We start from the raw sequence: 21,813 nt of genomic DNA on the forward strand, positions 1-21,813 counted from the left end.
ATTATTTTTAAAAAATTGGAGCATCTGTTAAAATTAAATCTTGTTGTGAATATTGTATAAACAATTTTTAGGTCTAATAAAGGATATCAACAGATAAAAATTATTTCTTATTTGGTACATTTTTATAAAGTATACCATTGTAATATGTTTTATTGAATATAGCATATGTATTCTTGTATCATTAAAAAGGTCACATAAGAAAACCTATTTCTACATTTTATATCAGTTTGTGCAACAATAGTATTACTTATTAGCATTTGCATAATAAACCAGTGTTTATATGTATGTATGTATGTATGTATGTATGTATCAGACCTGTCAACTCATGATTTTGACGTGAATTTTATGAAAATCAGCCATAAAAAAAGGAGGTAGGCATAAAAGTAAAAGCTACAGAAAAATGATCATTGCCGAAAAATCCAGAAATTTTGTTCATCTGTGTTTAATTTGGATCCGGGTTTCATATTAGAAGTAGTGAAATTGGTGAGGGAACCAGACTAACTTTACAGCAGCACATCAGATGCTTGAAATTGCACCTGTTTGTTCATGCAAATCGTCTGCATGATGAAACTGTTGATCATAGAATTTTATTTTTAAAATGGCGTCCAGCAAGTGATGCATGTTTCAAACAAAAGGGAAAATAAGCCTCTTGAATAGTGTTAATAATCAACACAGGAAAATTAAAAAGGAATGTTCAGATTCTTGTGAATAAAAGCTGGAAGGGACACAATTATGTTTATTGAACATCGCATTCCAATTTGCCAAATATGATTGTCGTCGTCATGTGAAATGGAAAAAGAATTTCCAAGAATTACGTGAACTTGAGAGACAGCAACAAGTCATTGAGCTGCATGGGGTTTGGAACTAAACTTTTTCTCAACTGTACTAGAGGTAAATTAAGTCTACGCGTATATTGCAAACTTTTCAGTTGAACATAATGTTTATCGTCGCTGCACATTCCCAATAACAAACTTTCAATTACGTCTTCCAGCTTTATAATAGCAGTTTATGATATTTTGTTACACCTTCCTGAAAACTGGTCAAACTTACTGAAAACAATCAACTGCCTTACTGAGACGAACTCGTCAGTGTTGGCAGGTCAGATGTATGTACGTACATTATGTATAAGTTAAACTTTCAAGAGTAAGTTTGGGCTTTTCATTTTAGTTTCAGTAACCCCACTACACATGTTCATTGATTTAATTTTAATGTTCTCCACAAAGTCATTAATGGCAGAAAACGGAAGCATTACAATGGCATTTAAGATTTTAATTTTTATACTAAATTTCTTAATTTCTTCTGTATTTATGACACTACCACCTTTTGGAGTTTAGAGTCTTTTTGTGGTTTCTCCATGCACTCAGATCAAGTGCACATTTCATGAATCATGAGGTTTATTGTATCTATTTCAAAGCGTAAATTATGGTCTTTCAATTTAAAACTATCAGCAATACTTATGTTTAAGATGCATCTTAAGTAGAAAAATGCAAAACATTTGCTTTGTACCAGAAATTTGATTTTTTGGGGTGGTAATTCTTTGGTTTGGTTTGACACGGTACCAGCAATTTTTTTTTTGGAGGCTGTAATTATTTAGATTGGTTGGACACGATAGTAAAATCTAGATACTGAGCAAAAACAAAAACTAAAAGACACAAATTACAAGTAAGTAATGTTCTTAGCCCCGTGTAAATGCAATGCCCCATGTAAATGTAATGCCCCATGTAAACATAATGTCCCATGTAAATGTAATGCACCATGTAAATGTAATGCCCCATGTAAAGGTAATGTCCCTTGTAAATTTAAGGCCCCATGTAAGTGTAATGCCCCATGTAAATGTAATGCCCCTTGTAAATGTAATGTCCCTTGTAAATGTAATCCCCCATGTAAATATAATGCCCCGTGTAAAGATAATGTCCCATGTAAATGTAATGCCCCTTGTAAATATAATGCCCCATGTAAATGTAATGCCCTAAGTAAATGTAATGCCCCTTGTAAATGTAATGCCCCATGTAAATGTAATGCCCTATGTAAATGTAATGCTCCTTGTAAATGTAACGCTCCTTGTAAATGTAATGTCCCTTGTAAATGTAATGCCCCTTGTAAATGTAATGCCCCTTATAAATGTAATGCACCTTGTTAACGTAATGCCCCATGTAAATGTAATCCCCTTGTAAATGTAATTCCCCTTGTAAATGTAATGTCCCATGTAAATGTAATGCCTCGTGTAAAGGTAATATCCTATGTAAATGTAATGAACTTGTAAATGTAATGCCCCATGTACATGTAATGCCCCATGTAACTGTAATCCCCTTGTAAATGTAATTCCCCATGTAAATGTAATGCACCTTGTAAATGTAATGCCCTTTATAAATGTAATGCACCTTGTTAATGTAATGCCCCATGTAAATGTAATGACCCTTGTAAATGTAATGCCCCTTATAAATGTAATGCACCTTGTTAATGTAATGCCCCATGTAAATGTAATGCCCCTTGTAAATGTAATGCCCCTTATAAATGTAATGCACCTTGTTAACGTAATGCCCCATGTAAATGTAATCCCCTTGTAAATGTAATTCCCCTTGTAAATGTAATGTCCCATGTAAATGTAATGCCTCGTGTAAAGGTAATATCCCATGTAAATATAATGCCACTTGTAAATATAATGCCCCATGTAAATGTAATGCACCTTGTAAATTTAAGGCCCATGTAAGTGTAATGCCCTTTATAAGTGTAATGCACCTTGTAAATGTAATGTCCCATGTAAATGAAATGACCCTTGTAAATGTAATGCCCCTTATAAATGTAATGCACCTTGTTAATGTAATGCCCCATGTAAATATAATGCCCCTTGTAAATGTAATGCCCCTTGTAAATATATTGTCCCTTGTAAATTTAATGCTTACATACAGTATCTATGTCATGAAATAAACTTTTGTAGCATCAGTAATATTTTAAAAAAGTATTATTTTTTATTGCAGACAATATTCTCATGAAAGTTCTGTCTTTTTTAAGGGTTACTTATGTACTAATAGGGAGAGTCATATATTCAAGACAAGCTGAAAAGAAATTACATTTGAAGTATTCCCCTTTATTCCTTTTGATATTTGTATCTGTTTTGTTTAATTCTGCTGTTTTACTATTTCAGGGGAAAAAAATGTTTATGAAAATACTAAAATTTCTGAATGGAACTAGATAATGTGCAGAAGAATTTATCCTGAAGATTGACAACTATCAGTTGTCTAAATAAACAAGTTTTCTATGTATCTATTTTATTTATTTCTTTTTTTCTAAATTCATACATCTTTCTAATATGTTTTTAATTTTTTGTTTTGTTATAAGACCTTCAGTATCAACATATTTATCCAGGGATGGAATTTTAAGATGTATGTCTGTCCTAGGGCAAACAGTTATCCCAATCCCAGCTGCACAGCAGATTGTTTTTTCTTGTTAGCTGGTAAATTACTGCAGTGGCCTCTAGGATGGATCTAAACTTAGTCCTCAGCTATATTTGGTTTATATATTGTATGCATGTGTGTATGTATGTGTGTGTGTGTGTGTGTGTATATATATATATATATATATATATATATATATATATATATATATATATATATTGCTATGCCAGTCTCACAATTGTATCTTATTCATTTATGTTATATATAGACTTACCTTGTTTCGACTAAGTACATAGTCTAGAGATGGTCCCTCATCAAAAGCATGTGACTGCCTTGGATGAGATTGATCAACACCCATTTCCTCCATTGTACTGATTATTTTAATTCATCACTGTGTTGCAAGTAGTTTTTAGGTAATTATTTCTTACCAATGATGACATTGTATTGGTTGTATTATTTGTTTAATGTGTATTTTACTCAATTAATGCCTCCTGAACATCCTCCAATAAGATTGTAATGGCAGTTTTTTCCAGCATTCTCTGTTGTTGAGGTGGTAGCATTCTCATTTCTAAACACCTGAATCAGTAATCCTTGATTGTCCCAGTTGAGTATGTTTGTGTAAACATCCAAAGTTCCCCAAGGGTGCAGTGACTATGAATACAGCCGAGTCATTACAGATAATTTTTTACTTTTTGGGAAACTTAACAGCCTTGACCAGTTGTATTCAGATGAAACACATCTCTGAAATTGTTATTATATTAGAATGCCAAAAATCGTTGTTATTTTCTTACAATGCCAAAAGTCGTTGTTATTTTAGTACAATGTAAAGAATCGTTGTCATTTTATTAGAATGAAAAAAATCGGATTTGCTCAGATTTTGATTTTGACAAATTTTGAACATGCCCTGAGTTTGAGTTATCAAAATTCTGGGATTGTCTAAATTTTGGATTTGTCCAAATTTTGATTTACATGTATACAAATTTTAAATTTGCAAAGATTTGAGTTATCCTAATTTCAGGTTTGTTGAAATTTTGGATTTGCCAGGGTTTGAATATATTCAAAATTTGGATTTGCCTTGATGTTCAGTTCAAGGTTTTATTTTAAAGGGATTTTACATAAAAAAGGCAATACAAGTCTTCACCAATAGGATTATACATGTACTTTGATGTTATAAAACATAATCTTCATGTTACCAAATTTATGTTATAACATATTAATGTTGTATTTAAAGCAGATGTGTGGTGCATTTGTGAAAACCTTGTTTGATGAGGCGTGTACAGTAAATGTATGGCCATGAATTAAAATCAGTATTGTTACATGTCAATGTAATTGTGATATTGTGATTATCAGAATGAAATAAATAGGAAAGAACAAATAAAAAGTAACACATAATTTATTCTGTATTTATTTATATCATAAATAGCACACATTTCTTCTTCCACTTTTGTAATCTCTTCTTTCTTTCTGGACTTTATTGTACAGAATTATCAGCACCAACACCACTAGCATATTTATACACTTCTTTCAACTGAAGTCAATACCATGTGAGTCTAGTATATGTTGACTTAGAGAATTCTAAATAAACAGTCATAATGATATATATATATATATATATATATATATATATATATATATATATATATATATATGCCAGACTCACACTTGTATAATATTTATGTTTTATTATGAATGTTTGCAATACTTCTGTGTATACCTTGCTTCCATTGATTATAATGTCTTCATATGGCTCCTCGTCGAGAATGAATGGCTTTGGGTGAGATCGATGAGCATTAAGTTCATTATTGGTTTTAATAACCTGTCACTATATTGCAATTAACTCTTATGCAGTTATTCCTTACATAATGAAAATATTTTATTCTGATTGATTAATGTTTATTTTCATCTATTACTGTCTCCTAGAATGTTATTTGTTGTCATCATGATATGTAAGTCTATTCCAGCATATATGGCCGGTTAGGGATTTAAAGATGTCCCCTCGATAACTTTACAAATACACGAAGACTTAAAATTCCATTTGTTACATTTTAAATTCAGGTACTTCGTCTTTTCAACGTATTCACACTGTCTAGTGTCAGGGTTTCTGGATCCATACTCACTTCTCTTTAGGTATTTCCTGATGGTTAGCTTTCCACTCCCACCCCCACCCCCCAATACCCCATAAGTGTTGTAGTTACTTGAATTGCTGCAAGGTCTTTATTCAGGGTGTCAAAATATTTGTTGTGTTTATATGTTGTCATTTATATATGAATTTAACAATTCATTTATTATTTTATGGTGAGTGCATGCATGAGACTCTTTCGTTGCACTCTCTCTCCCTCTCTCTCTCTCTCTCTCTCTCTCTCTCATGTATAATTGCCTGTTAGATTGATGTATCTATGTTATGGGAGGTCATAGTTTATATTATTCCATTGCATTCTTGTTTCCTTTCAAGATATTTCCTTGCATTCTCTTCTTCTCCATTCCTGGTTGCATAGCATCATCTGGAGATTAGGCAGTTTTTGGGGGGTTATTCATTGCTTGGCTTTCTGTTTTTCCTGAAACGTTGGCATCACATTGGGTATTTTCTGTTTTTGATTTGTTCTTGTTATATTTGATTTTGTCATTTTTGTTCTGCTGCTTCATTTAAATGTCATTGTTTTCCAGCACATTTGTTTTTGTTTTCTGTTGGTATTATCAATTTGCATATCTGTTGTGTTGGTATATAAGGGAAAATTGTCAGTTCATGTTTGTCCACATACTTGTTGCCTATTATCTGTGCTTTCATTTTGTACTACACTGCTGCTGTTGTTTCCCATTGTTGGCATAAATATTTTGGGTCATGCCCTTTGTCTTCACAGTTTTTGCACACCTATTATAAATATATCCACTGTACCATGATATAACTCATAATCTGTGGATGCAGAAATTATGTTTTAGCTTGGCTGCATTTTCTTTTGTTATAGTAGGGTATGTTTCAGAAGTTGACATTTTGTATTCTTTTAAGTTGAAATGTCTTCAAACATTTTTGGCTATGGATTCAAAAGGAATTTCGATATTTAACACTTAACTCTTATGGTTGGTAGTGGGTCTGTTATTTCTCACTTCTTTCCATTTACTATTTTGGTACCATTTTCTGATAGGGGTTTTACTACTTTTGGATGGATTTTGGCTTGGTTGGTTTGTTCAGCTTGAATATGTGCAAAACATGTTAACACCAGCACTTCTTCCTTAACTAAGTTATCCAATCATAACACCTTAAGCAGCCGGGGGGGGGGGGGGGGCAAGCTCTAATTGGTTCACTCTCCATTTTGCAAAATAAGCCTTCCTCGAAAATCGCAAAATAAAAATCGTGATTGTCTCAGTACCCGGTAAGAGACAACGCTGTCAACGAACTTAATAAACTCTAATTAACTTACCCAGCCTATCGCTGATAAGGTTTTCTGATCGCAAAAAATCGCAGCGCCCTCCCTGCTGTTATTATCCAGAAATTGTATCAAGACCGACTCGGTATCGTGTTAGAAGATCATGTAAGTTTATTGTTATCAATCCGTGCGGGGATAACTGAGCCTGACTAAATACATTTCTAAACTTATTTATGTCCATATCACCGCTACACCAGGTCTGATAAATATTTTGTAACGTGTGTGTGTCAACTCCGTTAAACACAACAAGAATATTACAATTATCCCTGATCACTTTAGAAATTTGTGTATACCGCTGGGTTACATAAATCTCATCTGTGTTTTTATGTCTGCCTCGAGAAAATATCTGAGCAGGGTTTGCCTGTTTGTCCAGCATTACTTCATCGAACACGACTAAATTGTTAATAAATCCATCATTATCATCAATACTTGGTGCTTCATCGATATCAGTGATAATTCAACAACATTATCTCCGTTTTCATGTAACGATTTTGCATTTTCATTAAAATCCTTAAATACATCATAGCACCTCTGGTCATCTACAGACGGAGCTGCCAAATGCAACTTATCCCACCTGAGCCATCTCATTATCAAATTAAGTAGCAGTTGCGTTTTACCAGATCTGGATGAACCTATAATAATCATATGTACAGAATTTAGCAGCACTGCATGATGCTTGACCGGCTCTTGCTTTCGTGTTGCAGAAAAATCAATTACATTCATGTTATATAAAAGATAAATAAATATGGATTTATATTGTGCGAAATGCAGGGCGCGTACCCCAACAAGTGCACTAACAACTATTACAACAAAAAATAACAGATGAGCACTTACAGATAAGTGTGAACGATGTGTTACAAAGAAATTTAAATTTATTCCTGCTGACAAGTCAGTGTAAAAAATAAACGAGGAGGTGATTTGCAGCAAAATTAACAAAGTTACCCGGGACTCCGTGGGCTAAATACCCAGGAGAGAAACATCTCCCAGGATATAATTACTGCGGACCTGGAACCCGACTTGATATCAGACTTGACAACCAAGATCAACCAAAACCAGGTGAGTATCCAATAAATGCTATTGATAAAGCGTGTCATGCTCATGATGTGGCTTTTAAAAGTAAAGATCTACAGCATAGACATATCGCAGATGTAAAATTAATTCATGCGCTAAATTCCATAAAAAATAAATCTGTTTCTAACGACACTGTACACACTTCATCCCAAATGATGATCTTTGTAATGTATTTCTCGCCCATTCGATCGGGAGTCCATACACTGCCGCTGCATCTGAAAAAGCTGTGATAAGTACAAGATTGAACTCCTCGTTGTTTCATCTCCATGACGAGGCTGTGTGTTGGTGTTAAAACAATCATATCATCTGAATTCTGTCGAAATAGTTTAATCACTCGAGTCGTCTTACCAGAACCTCCCAGTCCATTCAAATAAACCGTCTTGTGTCTGGATACCGGATCATACATGGATGTCGCAGACGACGATTCTGATATCCGATTATTTTTATAATAAATATAATCGTAACATCCGCGGATGGATCATAATTATGTAATATTTCTTGTTTTATTCTCCATGAACCCCATGATGTATCAGTGTTTGTAAAACGAATTACCAATGAAATAAATTTAACATCGATGTAAGATGAATCCGTAGCAACTCTGACAGCGGTATCAGGAAATCAATTTATCATCGATGTTAAATTTATAGAAGCATAAGCGAGCATTGAGGATCTTAGATGTGTATATTGCGGTGTTTCTATATCAGTGTAACTAACAATTGTGCCTAACCGTATTCCGTTGGATAAGTAAATGTCTTTCCGATTGCAAAATACATTTCTCGCAGCAGCATCAGCGATTATCAAATCTAACTCAGCATCATCTATAATTAATCATGCGTGATGCCGTTTATGATCATATGCTCCACCTTGAGTAAATTTACCAATTATTTTTCTACCGAAATCCTTTGCAATACTTTCTTTGGTGGTATTTTTCGCGAAAATGTCTAATCACGTATCAAAGTCGTCAACGTTACAAGGGAGTAGTTCAGATGTGGGTAACCAAACTTCGGTTTGTTTCCGATATGATATAATTGCCTCATTAACCGTCAACGATATTAATATTGCGCTATCAATCATAAACCTTAACAACACTATCGGTGCCCAACGTTTTTCTGAAAAATGCCTACCAAACCAAACATAACAATACGGATGAAGACCTTAGCAAATTCAAACGACACCACACGAGCAAATCCGGTTAAATAAAAATTGGGTAATGGTCCATTTATCGATCTCTTGTCATCTCGTTTGTAGGATGTCCGAATCTTTTAAGATATCCAGCACATTCTTCCATCCCGAGAAAACTTCCTGGATAACACTCCATCATATCAATTGAGATCATATCATTATAATTATTCTCGGCATTCCACAAACCCTCATGTCCATATTCGATACAACTCGCCTGAACATCTTCAAGAAATTCAGCACATGTTGGTTTCCATGAATTTCTCTCTCTGGCAGTGTGGGCGGCAACAGATGGAACCGTAAAACAATTAGTAATGTCTCAGTATTTTTTGAATATCTTTGCGCGAGTTTTTTCGTTTCCTTGTGGAGACATTCTTTACGATATATTTTGCCGTTGGGTCTTACAAACTGATCATTTTCATCGGAACTTTTAAATAACCATACCGATACAGGATCGTTTTTACTTAACACGTGGATAAAATCAAACATATTTCCAGAATTCTCTGGGGAGTACAATCTTACAGTTCGATTTCGTGGAAATATTGTTACTGCGCTAGTCCACGCGTGAGCGTTATGATCAATAATTTCAATTGGTGCTCCATTTCCCTTGTTCTTTGATTCGTACAATACTTCTCCGGTTATCGTTTTTACTATCATTGGAAATTTTAATTTACTTGATAACTCAGTGACATCATTTATTGTAGCTCCAGTATCCTTGACCGATTCAGGTCACTTGACTATTTTTTCACGTTGCTGATCAGTCAGACCATTTCCACGTTTCGCATTCACGAAATGCTCTGTTACTTGCTCGACTACACAATTCAGCCTCCTTGACTCTGAAAATCTCATTGGTGCACGATCATTGATGTTGGGTTTGTCATTTAGCTGATAAATTCCATAAATAACCGCGGTCACAGGATATGCTTGTTCGTAATACGGTCTGTCAATTCCAGTCAACATTCCTGGTTTGGAATCTTTACTTAACACAGCGGTTTTTCCATTAGCAAGGACAGGGTCACGTTTGTCACAGATAATCCATGTAGCGGAATCTGCTAGCACAATAAACTTTATTCTGAAAAGATATTTCTGATCACTTTGATGAATATCAAAGAGGTAATCGATAATCGTTTTCGCCCATGTATCGTTCATTGTAGCATCAATGACATCGTCGACACCTTTGGTGTTGCGTATAACTTTAAATAGCGACCACGTGCGAGATGCCTCATCATCACGAAATTCTTTTTTAGCATCACTGATAATATTAATTAGATTAATAGTCGGATCAGTCAGAGTTTGCCTCCGCAAGTCAAGGGTTTTGTGTGAAGATCAAATCTGGAAGTTTTCCAAGGTTTGATCTTGGATAATCTCTTGAATTTGATCATATTATTTTCAAGACAAACATTTAAATTAAAATATTATGTATACAATGTCTCAAACAAGAGAGAAATGCAAATGGCTTATGATAGGTTCATTGACCACTTGTAATAAATCCTGTGTAAAGGAATTATGCGGACAACATTTTCAAACCGTTTGTAATAGGAGTTTCGGACCAATACCATGTCTGTGATGTGGTGTTGGAGTTAGAGAAAAACTCAGTTCTGTGCACAGTGTGGTGGTAAAATATACAGGGAACTTAAGAGATATTATGATTAAAAAAATAATGACAGTGACAGAGTTATAAAGCGTGTAGATGATTATCTAAATAAATTCACAGACAAATCATGATTTAAACAAATTATATTATTATATAAAAATGGAGAACCCAACAAACCAAGAATTTGTCAGACATCCTATAATAACGAAATACGAAGCAAATCATGATGGTTTATTCAGAGACTGTAGGTTGAGAAGACCAGTTGGTTTTGTTAACACTCATGGTTATCGTGTTTAATGCTAATAGGAAGAAAAATTATTACTGTCATAGATTCACATACCGGTTTTTATTTGGGGTGATCAAAGATGGTCGTGTGATCGGTCACATCAACAGAATAAAAACCGATAATTCTTTGTCCAATCCGAGAGTTGTCACACAAAGTCAGAATTGTAAATCTGGTAATACTGGCTGTAGTGATAAGAGCGCCAAAGCAGTTGTATCCATAAATTTAGAGACCGGCGAAGAAATAATATTTCAGTATCAATGCGTGCAGCTGGCAAATATTTTGACATTTGCATACCTTCAGTACGAAAAGTCGCAGAAAATATAATATACAAATCCGCTTTCTCAAAAAATTATAAACAAAAAATCATATTCCAGTACTGTTCGGATGAGTATACTGCTTGTACTCATTTAATTTCTTTCCTCGCTAAAATTATAACTTTCAGTGTTATTTAAGGGAGATAACTCCGTTGAGGATACGTAATGGGATTAGTTACCCCCCTTGACCATGTTACAGACCCACAGACATTTTACACATACAGACTCACATATTTTACACATACAGACATGCAGATATATATATATATTATTTTTTGTGGTTAATTTTCTCTTATATATTTCTAAAGTTAGCCAAGTTTGCTTAGAGTGGTTTATGGAAGAGTATCAGTTATCTCAGTTTTATATCAAAGACTGTCAATGCGGTATATATACTCGTTTATTAAGTATAAATAGTATATTTTTAAGAAGTGATATGTTTGTTTTATTAAATTCGTTCGGTTTCCTGGTTCATCTGTATTTTTTCTGCTATAGTAATTAATAAAACAACACAGCAAGTAGCCATGTCATTTTTCTAATTATTTTCGGGTACATATATTCAAATCAGATTTGTTGGGTACAAACCCGATTCGTGTGTTCAGAACTAAAATTCAGTTGTATTTTGCGATCCAACTGGGAAAATGTCAACGGTTAACGATATAATAATTTTTGAATCGTATACTAGTAGATTGGAACATGGGCAGTGGTAGCGGGGGTCAGTGGTTCGAATCTCGTAACACGCATATTGCCGATGGTACAGATAATAGGGTTTTTCCGATATAAGGTGGGGGCGGCAGCCCGAAAAGCGTTTCATGTACGTCTCTCACCACGTCAAACACGTGGTGAGTGCGTTTTGCACTTGCCCCGGGTTTGATTCTGGGGGAGGTGTGCATGAAAATGAATTACGAAAGTATCAACGATGTAATTTCTGCTGTTAAAAAATTAGAGCGCGACGGGAGGAAGGAGAATACACGCTACCATTTCAGTATAGATTTATAAAGAAGATTCAGATGGCGATGTCTCAATCACTAGCCACAATAAAAGAAAGTGAAGTAAAGGAATTTGTTTTGTTGTCTCGTGCAATCGGAAAAAATAGATCAGAATTATCTCGTGAATATCAAGCAAAGAAGATAACACTCGTGTGAGACAACTAAGAAAACGTCTGTGCTGTCTAGTGAAAATGAAAGAAAGTGAAAGAAGTATGTCAGATTTTAGTTCAGTCAGTAAAAAATAAATTTCTTATAATATTTTTTGTAATTCTGATTACACTGACAGATTTCAGTAAAATATTTTTTTTGTTTTTTTTTTTTGTTTTTCACTAAAATGTTAGATTTGCACTATTTTTATACCCAAATACCCTTCACAATTAACAAATCAGTCGATTCACACGATTTTTACTACCCAAATACCCTTCATAATTAACAAATCAGCCTGATTTTCAGTAAAAAATAAATTTCTTTATTTTTTTTTAATTCTGGTCTGTGTATTTGTCAATCCACCTGTTGACGTATCCCTGATTTTATCCTTGATTTTATCAAGGGGAACGGAGAATTATTTCTTTTTTGGTACTGTTTCCTTGGAATCGTAGATTTTTCACGATTGGAAATCCTTAGGATTTTACATATAAATTTATACTTATCGTCTTATCCCTTAGTCCAGAAATGCCCGGATTGGTCAGTTAGTTTGAAATTTATTCTTGATAACAGTGGATTATGACATCGTAGATAGACCGGATTGATCAGTTCTTGTACAATCAGATATCCGGGTGGTTCTTTTGGTGTAAATCAATAAAGAATAAATCCTTGCTGCGCTTGATTTGATATTGTTGTGTCTGTGCTGTAACTTCCATCGATTACATCACACACAAGATTGACCGCGACCACCTGGGTTTTATTTACGTTTTCCGGGGATAGACCGGATTGATCGGTTCTTGTACAATCAGATGTCCGGGTGGTTCTTTCGGTGTGAATGAATAAAGATTAAATCCTTGCTACGCTTGATTTGATATTGTTGTGTCTGTGCTGTAACTTCCATCGATTACATCACAAACAAGATTGACCGTGACCACCTGGGTTATATTTATGTTTTCCGGGGATACATGTCGTCCTTCTCCTTGTGGATTATTGTTGTATCGGAGAATAGTTGGTAACGGTAGTGTTTCCTTGTACCGTGTAATTATATCGGAAAAGAACTCATCAATGACATCGTTGACTGATTTTTTTAAATATTTTTTCGATTAAGTCATACCCGGTAAATTTAAATGTCGGTAGATCAGCTTTTGTTATTTTGTATATGTTAAGAAATTGTTGCTTAAGTTTATCTTCTGAGTTAATTACCGCTTGTAAGCAACTTTGATTAAAGTATTCGATATCGGCAATAATTTGATTAAACATCTCAATCAGTTCAATGATATTATCCTTGTTATTTGATCTTGTATCGGCGAGGTATTCTGTAAAATACTGACGTAAATCCCTTAGTAAAGTTTTGTAAAATTCAAGAGAAATTGACATTAAAAAAATTGATTTCTTCCTCAGTTATTTTTACATTTCGAGGTTGATAGATCCAAGCCAACTCATTGCTGGAAGGACTAAAGGTAAGTTTGATTTTTACCCACTATGACAAGCATTTGCCCATGACCAAGTAATCGATAGGGACTCACCACGATCTGCATGTTTCGAGTATGATTGCTTGTCTGTGGTATAATCAGACTTTTTTAGTTCAGGTGGTGGTGGTGGTACTTCATGTGGAATTTCAGGCCAACCTAACACTGTTCTGATTGATGACTGATACATATCCACGGCGTAATCAGGAGAGTTTATCGCGGCGGACAGTGTTGGTTCATGGGCTGTTATTGTTATCTTGGATTCCCTTCCTGTGATATTTTTTATTCTGCGCTGTAATTCCTCATTGATTTCTTCGATTTGATAGCACCCGGTTGGTATTCCAACAACGTTCCAGTCGGGAGTACCATCTGGTTTATTTTTATTTGCAAACACAAACGAATTATTCACTGGTAATCCACCAAACGAGTTGATCTGCTATTTGGCCAGCTATGGTATACTCGCAACTGTGCTAGCACGATTTCGCTTACCCGAATCGCAGTTAGAAAATTAGTACTAAATTCAGGCCTAGTTGAGATTACTGTTATCATCTTGGTTCTTGCCGGAGTTGTATTTGCGGCTATCTGTTGATGTAGTTCCGTCATTATTTATTTCTTCTTTTTTCAAATGGTGGTTTCTCCATTGTTCAAGTATTTTAGGAAAGAACTCATCAATGATATCGTTGGTGGATTTTCTTAACTTGGCTGCGTTATACCAGAGAAGTTTAAACTTTGGTAGTTCATCTTCTGTTATCGTATACATAATTAAAAACCGGTGTTTGTGGTCTATATTTTCAGTATTAATTATTGCTTGAATTGCTCTCTGGTAAATATATTCCATGTCGGATACGAACTGATTTAATATTTCTATGTGTTTAATGATTTTGCTGCGATCAGAAATGTATTCCTGAAAGCACTGCCGTAGTCGTTGTAGTCGTGTTTCATGAATTTCATTAATTTCTACAAAGAGTGCAATAATATTACTTAGAAAAATGGGAACAAAATGAGTTCCATCGGATAGTTTATAACAAAAACGCCAAACAATACGATCCTCGCTGTCGAATTCATAATCACAACCCGATGTTGCATTATTTATATGAATTAATCGTCGTTTGTAACATGGGCTATACTCGTGGTATGATTTCTTGTCCGTGGTAAAATCAGACTTTTTAGGTTCAGGTTCCTCCAACGATGACTGATCGTGGTCAGTGGAGTTTATCTCGATGACCAAGTTTGGAAAGTATTCAGGCTTGGTGAAGCTTATTGATATTTTGTTCTTGCCGGAGTTAGCTCTGTCATTATTTATTTTATTTATTGTTTCTTCTTTCAAATGGTGGTTTACTTTATCGTATATCTTAACCATTAACGCGAATTCGGAATCTGATATTTTTTCGTCATTGAGGCTTGATGATATCAGCGACGATAATTTAGAATATGCTGTTGTTGCCGTGTTTAATTTTACAACTGTGTCGTTGAGTTTTGTGCTCGTGCACGTGGATATCTTTTTCGCGATAATATTAAAAACACCTGCAACAGCCGCTGATGATGAAACGCATATTGTTACTGCTACCGCAGTTGTTACTGGAGTTAGCGCTGATAATACTTCCCTGGTGGAGGCAACTAAAGCAGATACCGAATAAACCACAACATCCAAAGCAACTTCGTGCCGCTTGTATTTTTTTACTTTTAGCGTATACTGGTCAATGATGGTTTTTAACTCTGATTGTCATTCGCGTACCTGATCATATCTATATTGTTGAACACATGACTCTGTCATCAATGCTGTTGTTGACGCTTTCGTTGACATCATCAGTGCCATTATTATTTTACGCAGTAACCAAGTGAGGTGTTTCAGCAACAAATTCCAGACACCACCAGTAAGTTGTTGCGGTTAATTTCTTATCAGCTGCTTCCAGAATAAATGTTTCTTCGGTTCCTTTATTTAATATGATAGACACAACCCCAGAAAACTTGTTGGTTGAATGACGCCATGGATACATTGTAAATATCTCAAATTTTGCAGCACTGAACACAGACAGCCTGTAAACACCAGTGACTGTTGCGGTATGTTTGAGAGTCTTTTTTTTGCTGTGACCATGTTGCGAATCCAGATGATACTGTGTATACTATGTTAATAATGTGCCCCGGAGTTGCTCCGGGTGAGATTTTAATCAGATTAATTTTGTTAACGATCTCAGGAATTCTACTTACGACATCTTGTGTTTTCTTAATCGTATCCAATGTTTTTTTTTTTGTTTTTTTTTATATCAGAGAGTTTTGCGTCAGCGGTGAGCGGAGTACCAAAGAAATCCTCTGCGGTTTCATTAATTTTTCTAAAGTTTCTACGGAGATTTGTAAACGCGCTTACGTGAACATCATACTCGGCCCTCAACGTGGATAATTTACCATCAACGGTGCTGTAGTTAACGTCAACATATTTTTTTGTTGCCGCGTCTTCGTCAGATGTTGGATCTCTTAAAACCACTATTTTGTTTCCGTTCATGCTGAGTTCACCTGTCATTGTATCGCCAGTTTATTTTAAACGATTAGCAACACTTTTTGTGATTTCATCTCTAATGGTTGTAAATGATATACTTGAGTCTCTGATTTTTCCGCTGTCAGTAAACACAGGGATATTATCCCTGACAGCACCAAGAACACGTCTAACTATGTCATTCCATTTGATATTGCTGTTTTTAACACACCATATCGGTCTTGAAAATCAACAACTTCATCTCGGTCAACCCCGGAGAGGTTCATAATATTATCGTTTTCATCTTTAGTAGCATATTTTGATAAATCAATATCATCGCGTTTTTTTGCCTTTACTTTCGCTGAGAAACCTTCCGTAAATATCAACCATATTATCTTTAAGGGATTCTAATAGTTTTTAAAGTACTTGCTCTAATTTGTGGATAAAAGAACATATTATATCCAGTTGTATTGAAAATAATTAACTATAATGAGATAATAGAGAAATAATATTTTGGGCTGAAAACAACTCTAAGGATCCCTCTCACCCTCTGACAATATAAAATGGGCAGACCGTTTCTTTTTTGTATTATGGCTTTTTCTTATAAATGAACATTTAGTGTAAATAAGTAGTATATGAAGGTATTTTTTTTTTAGAAAGGCGTGAACTTTAATTTTAAAAAGTAGTTTAATAGAACCAAGAACTAAATAACTAGTAAATAGGTATGCTTCATGTAGAAATGTTAGTTGTATTAAATGGATAGTGCTTAGACCAAAGCACAGGCCAGAGAGCCCATGTACATACTTGAATAAATGTTTTGTACCCATACAATATATTTTTCTTTTTCGAGTCTCTATTGTATCTGTGAGTCTTTCTTTAGACATTTCTGTCCTCTTTTCTGTGTGTTTGGATGTGTATTTGTTTGTTTCTGTATGTCTATGTTTGTCCCTATCAACCCTTTGTCCCAGCAAATACGTTTCACCCTATAAAGAGTGTTGACCCTATTAACCCCATAACGCCACCCAACGTTCAGTTCCCATTGATCTCCAGGTGACATTCCCATGTTAAATTCCCATTGCCGTCAAAGTGAAAACAACCTCTTTTATCATGGAAGTCTGCGTTAGGCTATACATTTTGAGGCTATAATGCAAATGACCACATTTAACCTCGAAGTCTACGTGAGGCTATAAATCTTGAGGCTATAGTACAAACGACCTAATTTAACAAAGAAGTCTACGTGAGGGTATACATCTTGAGGCTATAGTGCCGGGACCCTTTGAACATAGAAGTCTACGTGAGGCCATATTGGCCCCATATACTACTAAACAATATATATATATATATATATATATATATATATATATATATATATATATATATATATATATATATATGCTGTTGCTTACATTTTGTGAGAACGTGGTTATTTATGCACATATGCTAAATTTAAATTAAATATTGTTATTCTAAATTTTAATTCTAATAAAGTCTAGCCTACGTCTATTAAATCCTGATTGTTAAATATTTTGCACCTTAAATGTCATTTTAAAAAAACTTCCAGAAGAAAATTATTGGTCGCTATGGTGTTTAACAATGGTGCCTAGCTACTAAACTGGGTCTAGAAAAGAGGATGTCGGATCTATCATACTAAATGGCAAGCTCATACTAAATTTGGTCAGGACGCACAGCTTTCCAAACTGACATCACAGCGCGCGAGATTCAATCCAGTTTATTCTGGATCACACATTTGGGTTGCTGTCGTCCTAAAATATCTACGTAGTTTATAACCATTGTTTTTTTTTTACTGTATGCATTTCTCAGTGTGTAAATAATAACCTTACAAAATGAATATTCCTGTATGACGATCTAAATAAAGTGAATGATCAATATTTCAAAGTAACTTGAATCAAATTCTAAAAAATGACACCCATTAAATAATGAATTTATAGTGAAAACCTACCTTATCTGTATGACTTGTATTATAGTACTGGCACAGTGGAATGTTAATCTAATGTTGGGGTGAATTTTATAGCTTGGCAGTATGTGTTGCTGAGTAGCGGGTTGTTGTTTGATTCTTTTTACGGATAATTTATTGGATGTTGGTCATTATAATATTCATACTGCATAAGAAAGCAAACATGGCGTTGACCGTTATTAAAACTTACCATATGACGTTTTTATGTAAGTGAGGATCGTACTGCTGGCTACTTAACATTTTTATATAAAAATATGTCAATCCCTGGGAAAGAGCCGAGACCGCAACAAAAGGCAGAAACCGTTATTCAAACCATTTTATTGCATTATTATATTCTATTAAATATAGAGAAATAACAACCTCACCTGCGAAGGATGTCATTTTTATTACTTCTGGAACAAAACATTCAAACTTGATTCAGCCTGTATGACGTGTATCGTGAATCAAGTGCGCAATGAACACTGTATAGAAATTCTCCAATGGCATTGTCAACAAACCCAAAGGAACATGACACTTTTGTGGTGACGGGATGGGAACCATCCCATGCCTCTGGGTGGAGATAGGCACGGAGAAATTATGTGTAGTGAACTGTGAATAATGTATACGTCTCGACATCGGCTGGGCATATACTTGAATTCCTACAGATTTGTGATGGAACACTTGAACACTGTCATCTTGATGTTTTCACTGTTATCCATAGAAAGTGGTGAGTTTTATTTCAGGTTGATCAGTAACAACAAAGATTGGGGGTGGGGGTGGGGCTGATTTATTTGACTAGGCTAATCACAAATTGATATTGAATGGGTAAATAGTACACCAAGCTTTCAATCCTTAACTTCACTTTGAAGATTCACTTAGTTTGAGGTTACGAATTCCAATCTTTGATTTCTCCTGCTTGTTTTTAAATTTTGTAAAACTGTAGCAGGGCATTTTTGCTTTTATTTTTAAATGTTTATAGAAAATATTAATGGTTTTCACTCATTTTAATGGCTTCCAAATACAACTTAGTAAACACTGAAGTCATACTTCCTCCCAGGTAATCCTAATGCAGGTAGCATTCGGAACATCCAGTAAACTAGTACGAAATCACATTGTCTGTACTGTAAATAGTAAATAGTACAGATACGTGCTTTTATTTTGCTAGAGATTTCGTTGTACTTTATTGATAACACGTCAGACTCATGTGACTATTGTACCCCTCCTGTTCGTGGACGGGTTTAGGCTGCGACATCGTAGCTATAAGTAAACATATAAATGTTTTTCCATATTGGCCTGCCTCGGTGCTGATGGATAGTGAAATAAATATACATTCTTTCATACTTCAGCCTGTGTGCCACACGCTGTTATGGAGAGCAATGGTAGATTGTCAAATTAACAAGGACAGAACCAGATAGTCCATTGTATTTAAGAGAGATAACTCAGCTGGAACTAAACCGGGGTAAGAGTTATCCAGTCACAACATGTACATTTTATATGACGTATATCACGTTAAAAAAATAATAAAAAATCTTTAAAAAAAACATAAACAATAAAATTAAAAATAAAACAGAAAACCTCCAGCCAACCAAACAAAACAGAAATCATAACACTACAAACTATTTATCTAGATTTAAATTATCATGATCTCACATGTTGCCAAGAAACTCAACTTCTTTTAAGCCTGACATAAACCACAATTCTTGCCTAATGCACCATCCACAGCTAGTTTTGTTTATTCCTGAATTCAGTGTTCCCTACACATTACCCCACCCACCCACCCATATCCGTGGGTTGTTCATTTGGTATCATTATACCTTTAGAATCATTTTTGCGCAATGAATATATATGAATAGATATTAGATAATTACAGGTTATTAACTGAGTTGAAAAAAGTTGTTGTTGTTATAGGGTTTAACGCCATTTTTCAGCACAATATAGGCTATACATGGGGGCCAGTATTAATGGTGGAGGAAGAACCCAGGAAAACCCAGGAAAGAACCACCGACCCATGAGAAGCTACCGTCAAGCTTTCTCACATATCCACATTGGCCGAGCCCAAGACTCGAACCCACGCAGACAGAGGTGAGATGGCAGTGATCCGTGATGGAGAGTGCTTTAGACCAGTCAGCCACTCAGGTCCCCGTTGAAATAAGTAGAAAAGAATATATATATATATATATATATATATATATATATATATATATATATATATATATATATGTATGTATGTATTCATTCTCAGAAGTTATTAAAAGTGATGCAGTAGCACTACAGAGTTAACAATTGACTCATAAGTATTTATGATGATTATTTTCTTTTATTAAAAAGCCAGAAAACTGTATGTAGCTGAGGTTTGGGGGTACATATCTATGTACATATGTAAATATCTCGTTGGTGCATCTTAGTCTACTCCAAATGCATTCGTATTAGGAAGAATTATTATACAGTGAATAAGATATAAACATATTTTGAAATATATTCTAAGAATTCTAAAAATGCCAGAAGACAAATATCGTAAACTAGGTTATATTTTAAAATTAAGATGGGGGGAAAATTGTGATTGCTTGGCTAACAATGTTTAAAAGATCCTATCTTTGTTTGGATTTGGCAGTGTTTGGTGTACTCGGGGAGTAAATGATGAAAATACATTTCTTAGATTGTTCAGAGATGGGAAGATATTTTTAGGCCAAAGCTGCAGGATGGGATTGAGTCAATGGAAAGACTTAATTTCTATAGGTCTTTGGTATCTACTCCCATTGACCTATATAATTCTTAGGAGATAGTGATTTTTGTTATATAATCACTATGCTTAATGTGAAACTTTCTCACACCATGTGATATTGTTTATATTTGAGAGGGGTATGGGATTGAATGTTATAATTGTGAAAATATGCATCAGGAACACCATCTTTACATCACTGAACACTCTTTCTCACAAGAGATGATTTGATAGCATACTTCAGTTAACATTTACTTGAATCCGAATTACTAGTTCATGATATTGTATTTTTAATGATGTTAAGACTGGAGATTAGCAAGCCCTTAGTCTTTGGGTAATAAAAAATAATGAGCATTCACTTCTGGCTAGAACTTAGTGCCTTGCAGTGCAGTTTTCGCTCACTGCTTACATACTACTCTTTCACAGTTTCTCCGACTCACACACACAGACATTGCATGAATACTTATACAACTATCTAGTCTCACATCAGAATTGTGTAAAACGTCTGCAGTTTTTCATATGTCTAGCAAATATGGGTTATGCCAGCTTTTGCATGTAAATATTTTTTACAACATATAATCTAATTATTTGCATTTTAATAATCAGAGAATTGTGTTTATAGCTTGTAATTATTTATCATAAACATTGCTTATGGTTTCAAGGTTGAAAGAAAACCCACCTGAAATTTGGATGGTTTACAGAATGTATAGTATTAATACAATTTGCCTCAAATTCATTATCTTAATATTATCAAAACATGGATAGCAATGAATAAAAAACCACTGATTTACAAGGGCAAAGAGGTAGATA

At 34.5% G+C, this 21,813-nt stretch overlaps 2 protein-coding genes across 7 annotated transcripts in view; both read left to right on the plus strand.

Annotated features, from left to right (window-relative positions):
• Positions 1-4,787, plus strand: part of LOC149774831 (hemicentin-1-like) — a 162,137-nt gene extending 157,350 nt beyond the window's left edge. For both annotated transcript variants that reach the window (XM_089944677.1, XM_089944678.1), the window contains one exon: positions 3,146-4,787. In XM_089944677.1, coding sequence (XP_089800803.1) covers positions 3,146-3,192 — 47 coding nt within the window. In that variant the 3' untranslated portion in view covers positions 3,193-4,787. The remainder of the gene's footprint in view (positions 1-3,145) is intronic.
• A 13,991-nt stretch (positions 4,788-18,778) lies between these two features.
• The window catches only part of LOC149774832 (uncharacterized), a 120,279-nt gene continuing 117,244 nt past the window's right edge, over positions 18,779-21,813 (plus strand). For all 5 annotated transcript variants that reach the window (XM_089944679.1, XM_089944682.1, XM_089944681.1 and 2 more), the window contains exon 1: positions 18,779-19,011. In XM_089944679.1, coding sequence (XP_089800805.1) covers positions 18,903-19,011 — 109 coding nt within the window. In that variant the 5' untranslated portion in view covers positions 18,779-18,902. The remainder of the gene's footprint in view (positions 19,012-21,813) is intronic.

The sequence above is a fragment of the Sinohyriopsis cumingii genome, unplaced genomic scaffold (assembly GCF_028554795.1).
Source record: "Sinohyriopsis cumingii isolate HCF-2022 unplaced genomic scaffold, ASM2855479v2 utg000127l, whole genome shotgun sequence".
NCBI lineage: Eukaryota > Metazoa > Mollusca > Bivalvia > Unionida > Unionidae > Sinohyriopsis > Sinohyriopsis cumingii.